This window comes from Rhagoletis pomonella, unplaced genomic scaffold (genome assembly GCF_013731165.1).
Source record: "Rhagoletis pomonella isolate Grant_MI unplaced genomic scaffold, Rhpom_1.0 Rhpom_scaffold_06107, whole genome shotgun sequence".
Classification (NCBI taxonomy): Eukaryota; Metazoa; Arthropoda; class Insecta; order Diptera; family Tephritidae; genus Rhagoletis; species Rhagoletis pomonella.
In genome coordinates, this window is record NW_023464643.1 from 1 (window position 1) to 9,200 (window position 9,200).

Consider the following 9,200-nt stretch of genomic DNA (forward strand, 5'->3'; position numbering starts at 1 on the left):
TTCATGTATGTATAAGAGAAAACTCTCATTAACTTCTAATGCGAGTTCCCACACCCCCAAAAAAAAGAACTTTCTATTTTGATCGTGTGAACTTCATATTATGGACTCCATATTATAGAACAGCATTCCAGACGGCTTCTTACTAAAGATATATAAAGGAATTTTAAAGTTACTGGATCTCTGAACTCTTGAGTATTGCGCCTAATAAAGCCTATCATTGAGAACGATTTAGATACAATATAGTCAACGTGTTTTGTAAACGCGAGTTTGGAGTCAAAAATAATGCCCAAATCTTTTATTTCAGTGCTCCGCTTTATAACGCAACCATCTAATTTATAGTAAAAAGGTATATCACTAATTGACTGCCTCGAGAACGTAACTATACAACATCTACCTATATTTAGGTTCAAACAGTTTAATGTACACCACTGCTGAAATTCATTTAGATCGAGCTAAAGACGATTACAATCTGAGAGATCACGCACTACTGAAAAAGCTTAACATCATCTGCAAACGTCAGGCAGTTTGCAAAATTAAAACAGTTAGGCAATTCATTTATAAATAGAATAAACAAGAGTGGTCCACAATGCGTGCCCTGTGGTAAGCCCGACCATGCATTAACTGTCACTTGAGATGTTGTTGGCCCAATTTTCACAAGTAACTTTCTTTGCGTTAGACCCTCTTCTGTTCGCCCATCCATCAGCGCCAGGGACTCAAAATTTTAATTAAAGTAGGAAGTAACAATATTTAAATTTAAAACAAATTTAATAATGAAATAAGTAGAATTATAATCTGAATTGGCATGGCGAATGCCTAACGCTGACGAGATGTCATGATAAGATTAGTAGCCTCATGACTCTTATGGGCAGTAGCCGCCGATTATTTTTGAAGTTGACCACGCCGCCGCCGGAAACAAAAGTTCCGAAGTTAATATCGAATCCGATTGTGTAAAAAAAGGAACAAACCTCCAATCTGTCAACTTTGTTTTGAAGTGTGTCAATTTCATTTGGATAAATAAAACCGAGAAAGTAAACATGAGTTCAATTGTTTTATTGGTGGTTTGCCTGAATAATGAGCAGCAAACATCTGAAAAAGTGAAGGGAAAAATTTTGCGCGATCACAGCAATCCCATGGAATTACCGGACTCAGCGTTAGTAGTATAAAAACTATACTATACTAACGCCATTTCAAACTATTAATTTATATTTTACAGCTTTATTGCACTCTATAGAATAAATAAACAAGCGTTCCTCATGATTTTGACAGACCTGCAGCCTGTTGTACAAAGCTCCATTCCCGCAGTGTTGAAATTGGCAGCAACGCTGCGATTCCTCACCGAAGCCTCGCTTTGGGAAGGAGCACCGTCTCCAAGATAATTTCAGAAATAATTACGCTCATGGAGCGGAGACTTTGCTCAAAGTGGATAAAATTGTTCATGCCTTAGCAAGAGAAAAGAGCCGCCGAAAGTTCTTTCTACGAACAATTTGGTATTCCGGGTGTGATTGGATGTATTGACGGCACGCACATCAAGCTATTGCAACCACATTTTTTTTTTAACCCAAAAGGAAATTTTAGCATTAATTCAATGGTTGTTATTTGCCACAATTACTGGATTTTATATGGAAAAGTGTTTTCGTAAAATTTGTTTCTTATTTATTTCAGATTTGCGATCATAATATGGTTATTAGAGCTATTGATGCTTTTCATCCCGGTTCTAGCCATGACTCCTTTATATGGAGCATGAGCAATGCAAGACAGTTAGTCATGACGAAGTATCGAGATGGTGATCACAATTCGTGGTTATTGGGCGATGCCGGGTATGCTCTGGAACCTTTTCTATTAACACCATATAGAAAACCAGAACCACGGTCTATACAACACGCGTTTAACAAAACACTTTCTTCGGCACGTACTATAGTTGAACGAACAATTGGGGTTCTTAAAACTCGTTTTCGTTGTTTATTAGGAACCTTGCAGTACAAACCAAAAAAGGTTGTGAAAATAATTAATGTATGTGTTGACTTGCATAATATTTGTCGCCACTATAATCTTGAATATGACTATGATGAACCTGAAGACAACGCCAGCGAAGTAGATAGGTTTTGCACTAACAGACATTAACTTTCAAAGTGAAGCACAAAGAATTAGAGACGAAATTGCGAATAATATTATATAATATTTTTATAAAAACAAGTATATTTAATAAAAACCAGTACTGTAATTATAAATAAACAATTTTCACAAAAAACTAAACATTTTAAGACCTCAAGAGCCACTTTGTCTCCTTTGAAGAAGCCTTTGGCTATGTCTGGATTTACTTCCATGAAATCCAGCATATTTTTGCTTTGCTCCGCCGTCTTGTGCTTACCCCTGCATTTTAATAATTTTAATTGTAGTAACTACCACTTTTATTTTCTCTACTTAAATTCTTTGCTGTTCGCTGACTATAAAATTTTTACTTTGACCGTTAACAGCTATATTTTTCTTTTTCGTTTTGATTATTTTCTATTCCACTGGCTTTCAGCTGATCGGAACATTTCCGATAAAAAATTTTCGATAATCGGAAAGCAGAATATCAAATTTCCGATAGAATTCCGATTCGAAGTGGATCGAAATGTAGAACAAGGCGGAATCGGAAATAATTTCCGATTGTCGGAATGCAGAACACCAACAATCGGAAACAAATCCGATTCCGATTCGATTCGGATTGCAGAACAGGGCTGGATGACGAAGTGATTTTGTATGGAATATCATTTATGCCCATATATTTGAATAAAATAAACATAATTAGAAGATATCAACCAATACTTCCCATATACCAAACGAAAGGAAAACACCTGAATTTTTGATTAAAGAAAACAAAAACAAAATCGAGCATTTTGGTAATAAAAAAATTGCAAATTTTTTTTTAACAATTTTTGTCCTTAAAATGCTCAATATTGGTTGAATTTATATAAAATTTCTACACGATAATATTTCAATGGCTCCATGGAACCTTTATCCCGAAATTGAAAGTTATATCTGCAAATCATAAGTTGCTAGAACACATTTAAAGGCTCAAAATTTACCCCAATATTTGCCGTTAGTTCTACGACAGTAACGGAATTATTTACTTACAAAAATAAATCTGTCGATAGGTTTAGAATTTTATCTTTGAAACGGCACACTTTTCTTTGAAATCAATTTACTAGTTCTCGTGCAATAAGCGTTTCGTGAAACTCTAAAAATTACAGCTACATTTCAGCATAGCCTCCATATCGAAACGTAAGATGTATTCTACGTCATAAAAATGAAAATTTGGTCATTGAAAACTGGTGTAATTGCGTTGAAAATTACCGGCATTAGTTGCGTTTTTTTACTCATTTCCAGTAAAATCCAGTAAAAGTTTTTACGAATTTTCATGTTTTGGCGTTTTCGTACGCAAAAACTTGCAAAGTAGGGGAAATTGAAAGAGCGAAAAATGACAGTTGAAGTTGCAAGTTTTTACTGGATAAATTTTTACTTGTAAGAGCCAATTTACACGATGACCTTTCACCCTGGGTGGAAAGTCATGCGTGTCGAGCTTGTAGGCAAGAAGTGTAGCGAAGTCAGCGGGGTAGGCAAGCTCGCACGGTGTGCGAAATCGAGGGGTTTTTTTTGACGTTTCGCTTTTATCGAGTTCACTTTTTCGTATTTTTGCTTTGAGTTCGTGATTCGCTCCGCTTTAAAAATGAGGACGAAAGAGTTGACCAAAGAAAATTTTACGCGTAAATGTCAAAAAATACGCAAGAAACGCCGCAAAGAAAAAGTCATCGTGTAAATGCACGAGGATTTTCGAAGACTTTTTTAAAAGGGAACGTGCCAAAAACGCAGGGTGAAAAGTCGTCGTGTAAATTGGCTCTAAGAATTTGCCAGTACGAAAAACAGCTGATCGCATGTTGCTGGATGAAATTTAAACTAATAAGGAAACTGTTTGTGCGTTTTTATTGTTGAATTTCACAAAATAAACCTATTTAAATACAAAATATATTGTTTTATTAGGAATTTGCTGGGAATAAACAACCAATTTATCAGCTGTTCATGAAACTTGCAAATTATTGCTGGAAAAGCGTTCACGTACTTCCTCGTTGTGTTTTTTTTTTTTTTAATTATCCAGTAACTTGCCAGCAACTCTCCAGTAACTTTATTTCTAAGAATTCGCTCTCATAGAAAAAATTTGCAATAAAGTACGTGAACGCTTTTCCAGTGATAATTTGCAAGTTTCATGAACAGCTGATAAATTGGTTGTTTATTCGCAGCAAATTCCTAATAAAACAATATATTTTGTATTTAAATAGTTTATTTTGTGAAATTCAACTATAAAAACCCACAAACAGTTTCCTTATTAGTTTAAATTTCATCCAGAAACATGCGATCAGCTGTTTTTCGTACTGGCAAATTCTTACAAGTAAAAGGTGCAATCCTGTATTCCTCGGACTCGGACTAGTAAAACTGTCAAAAAATAAAAATTCGCTCAGAGCGAGAGAGTAACATTGAAAAGTACGGGATCGCTTTCTAGTAAAAAATGGTAACTTCTGTCAACTTCAACATAACCTCCAAATTTTGGTTGTAAATTTTTGCTTATTTTGTATGTAAACACACTCAGCTCACACATGTAAATAACCAAAAATACTTTCAAATTCATTAGAATCCACTTAAACAAGTAATTAAATACTTGTCAACATGAATTAGCAGAGTGCACTTTTCTTTTGTTTACAATTTGGTTGCCAAACACACTACAGCTGATCGTTTGACACATTTACCAGAATTTACCAGCAAAAAATTCTCGGACTAAAACTGGTAACTTCTGACAGAGAGAGAACCGTATTTACTCTCTTTTTTGTCCTCTCAATAGTCAGAGAGCCGTGTACGGGATCGATTTCCAGTAAAATCTGACTGATTCTGATTATTTCTGACTAGTCCGGACTCGTACGGGATCGCAACTAAAAATTTATCCAGTAAAATCCAGTTAAAACTTGCAACCTCAACTGTCATTTTTCGCTCTCTCAATTTCTCCTACTTTGCAAGTTTTTGCGTACGAAAACGCCAAAACATGAAAATTCGTAAAAACTTTCACTGGATTTTACTGGAAATGAGTAAAAAAAACACAACTATTAATAGCCCAATCCTGTATCGATGACAAAACTTTTGTAACTGACAAATTTAATAATTTTTCATATATTTTTGGAAAAAAACCACAAGTATTTGTCACTGCTACAGAATAGAGCCACAAGCCTATTCTCACATGACGTCAGCTTAAGGGTAGACACTTTTTCTTCATTTCAATACCTGGTGGAAATTTGACTATCAGCCCTGTTCTGCATTTCGATTCCGTTCAAATTTTTCGGAATCGAAATGCATTGGTGTTCTTGATTTCGATTCCGACCAAATTTTTTCGATTTGAAAAGTTTGCTCTTTGGCTAGTCGGAATGAAAAGTAATTGGCTAAGGAAACCCAAATATATATGCAGTTTGTCCGCCAAATATTTTCTTTTGAATTTTTATGATATTGAGAGAATTTATAAGTCGTTATTGCTCTAATCTGTATTCAAATACTTTGATAAATCTCTATCTGAAAATTGCTCTTTAAAAACTACCTAGCCAAATAAAGCGAAAACGATCGTAATGAAACCGACCTGTTCTTGATTCCGCTTTAGCGCATGCGCAGTATTCATCGAAAATTTCCATATTGTGCTAATGGGCACAAAGACGTTGCATATGCCAAGGCGCTTGCATGAGCACAAAGTTCACAAGCGTTTTATATGGAAGAAAATGCGCTAAAGCTTCGAAAAAAAACAATCTAAAAAATCAACGTTAATCTTTGGGTACTTGAAACGTGCACTTCGTTATACTAAAATTGAATGGGCTACGAAACTGCATACTCGAAAATTTTCTAAAAACGCTAATACAAAGTTTGAAGTTTTGATAAAAGTTTCATTAATTTTTCTGAATTTTGTACAAAGTTTGCAAGATTGATTTATATGGCTTTTTTTTATAGAATGAGCTATTTAAAACAAAAATAAACCATGATGGAAAATATTTTGAATATTGTAAAAAAAACTAAATTACGAACATTTCTGTGCGAGTGACTATTTATGTGTTTAAAAAATGCAAAAATTTTTATTTGTAAACTGCGGGGAACTTCATCCCTCATTTCCTCTCCATCTACAATCGCCTGATGATCGTTTTCGCTCTCCTCTGCAGCTCTCCGGCTCCTGTATTACAAAATGCAATGCCTTAGAAAAAGTGCTTCTGCCAATGTTATATCTTGGTCTTTAGCTACTCCCAACTGATAGGAGCCTGTTACTAAAAACCGGAGTGTGGCTGCCAGTTGCGTTTCGGTGAAATAAAACGATGCCTCTCCGTTAACCAATTTTGTTTTTGTTTTTGTCTAACAGCATTTTGAAAACATCTTTATTTATGCGATAAGATCCTATAAACCTAAAAGTTATCTACAGATCGAGTTAGATAAAGAAAATTACATTGAAGGGTAAACTTTCTTGGAGTCCAACTTTTGGAACATGTCCTTAGCTGAATTTTTTCGTTTTGGGCGTGCAATAGCAAGTCTTCTGGTTTGGGCACACCCAAAAATCATTGGCACTGGCATTTTTTCAGTTTTATACAGATTTGAATTAATTTTTACACAAATAACTGACAACAGCTGTTGCAACTTATTACCGAATCGAAATGAAAACGATTCGAAAACGATTTCGAACTCAATCGGAATTGAGAACACCACCACAAAAATTAGTCGGGATGTGTGTCGTTTTACTTTTCAAGTCGAGTCGAAATGCAGAACAGGTCTGATTGTTTTTTGTTAACCCAAAGGCAAATCTTTAAAAGTTTAATTTTATGAAAATGCTACAAATATTGTGTATCAATTTCTGTGATTATTACTATCCGCACAGAAATACAATGTTTAAAAGGTACTTAATTTATATATGTACATGGATTTGGTATATACCAGCATGCGTATATATGTACAATCACCTTACATTAGGCTTTTCAGTACGGTGTTCTAAACTATTAAGCCTTAACTTATCAAAATACTTAAAATTTAAACAAGCTTAGTACAGTTTCAAATTATTTTATTTGCTATAACGAACGATTCCGTGTTCCGGTATTGAACTATTGTAAAACGTTTTAAGAGCCAAAGCGCCACCAAAACCCACTTATTTTAGATGATTAACTTTAAAGCAACTGTGAATTATCCTTTATTATACATGGTTGCGTTGCATATTCGCGTCTACTCGGCTCTTTGAAGGTGTATGGCCAATTGTGGTTGGTGAACTGATCAAAGTAACTCCAATAGGACTTGGTATTTGGTTTTCTTTGCCACTGTTTATTCTATTACATTTCATTTTTTCGATGAGGTTACCACGCGTAGAGTTAAAATTACGTACATTACTCTGCTTTCTTGGTGGTGTATTTAAGAAAACGCCTTCGAATATTGTCTCAAGACTGTTGCATAGGCTGATATCTGTTTTGCTATTTTCCACATCCACGGGCGAACTTATTTTTGCATTGATTTCTTTCAGAGTCACAAAATCTGAGCTTGTGCAGGCACTTGGAGTAGAATCATCGTCGAATAGCGTCGCCCTGGTTGGTGTTTGCAAATCTTCCGGATTTGTGTCTATCGGAGAGGGTGTGCGCCCCAAGGGAGAAATAAGTCGAATTTCGAACGCTGGAAGCTCATCACCTAGAACAAGTGCGTCCAATTCCCGCTCAATAGATAAAGAAAAGGATAAATCACTTTCACTGGACACAGACGATTGCGACGACTGCAGGCGGGATGTGTTTATTTCAGGCGCCGACATGTCTTTACTACTATCGTACAGCCGTCCATCATTTTCAAAGACTGATGTGGTAGTCATTAAAGAGTATTTCACTATTGCAAGTATATATTAGGAATACATCAGAAGATATTTCCGCTTATAATCCAAAAGTTCTCGAATCAAATCATTGCTTTGAAAAAGTAAAGTGTTTACCACAGTATAGACCACAGCTCAGTATCTCAGTATATCCAGTAAAAAAACTGTGGTGAAGTCCTTTATGGGGATAAAGTTTCCAGAGGTGAAATTTTAGGTAGCACACAATTTCTTACACGCATGGTTGCTTTTCAGCACTCATGAAAGAAACTTAAGAAATATTTGAAAAAAAAGTTCATATAGTACATTAATTTTTGAAAGAAATACCATATAATGTATGTACTCTGGTTAATAATATCAAAAAATGTTTTAGAACCACCGTTTAATGTTATATTTGATACAAAGGGCCTGTGCCAATTGATAGTGTTACGATTATCCTCGAAACCTTGAGGGATTACCCAAATATACTCGGGCTCGTATCGCTGGATTGTTAAATAAATGTTCGAAGAATGACGTAGAATGTTCCACAAAGAGAAACGTCAAGTTGGATGAACACTGCGAACAGCGAGAGAAAGAGAATGAGCGATAAACTTCAGAATGTTCTAGAGTTGCCATAAGTGCCAGCGCCGGTATATAAGGGCGCCGCCACCGCGAGGTGAGTGAGTTACAAGTCAGCAAGCTACAAGTAAAGTGAGCGGAGAATCGAGTTGCGAATAAACAAGCTATAAGTTTAATTGTGTTAACAATTAGTAAAGCGTTGTTATTGCTTTAACAAGTATTGTAAAGTGTTTTTACTGTATTAGCAAGTATTGTAAATTGTTTGTTGTGCAATAAAGTTAATTGTATTACAATTCGGTCATCGTTAGCATTTATTTAACAATCCAGCGATACGAGCCCGAGTATATTTGGGAAATCCCTCAAGGTTTCGAGGATAATCGTAACAATAGAAAAGTTCTCTGGATAGTAAATTTTTGACAGCTATGAGGTGAATAAAAATGTTGGATACGGCAGGGCTAGTGAAAAATTTGACAGCAAGCATTATCAAGAAGAAGAACGAACAACGCACGTATACACATAAATTAAAGAAAACAAAAGCGAGTGGAAATAAAAGAACATGATCCCGCCGGCAAAAAAAATAAAGAAAAGCTATATAACTTGTAAGATTTAATTTCAGATTTACATATGAAAAGGCGTTATGTATTTTTTTAATTAAAAATACTATTTTACAGGGAGCAGTTCAGAACGAAGAATCCTTATGGAAAAGCGCATTGACAAGGATGTTTGGTTCAGTTCAAAGAACGCCAACAGCAACGAA

The 9,200-nt window shown here is 35.2% G+C and overlaps 1 protein-coding gene across 1 annotated transcript; it reads right to left on the reverse strand.

Annotated features, from left to right (window-relative positions):
* Nucleotides 1-7,088: 7,088 nt before the first annotated feature.
* On the reverse strand, nt 7,089-8,046 carry LOC118755373. Its single transcript, XM_036490212.1, has one exon. It carries the CDS (start codon nt 7,889-7,891, stop codon nt 7,235-7,237), a length of 657 nt encoding a protein of 218 aa, XP_036346105.1. The 5' UTR covers nt 7,892-8,046; the 3' UTR covers nt 7,089-7,234.
* Nucleotides 8,047-9,200: the final 1,154 nt, after the last annotated feature.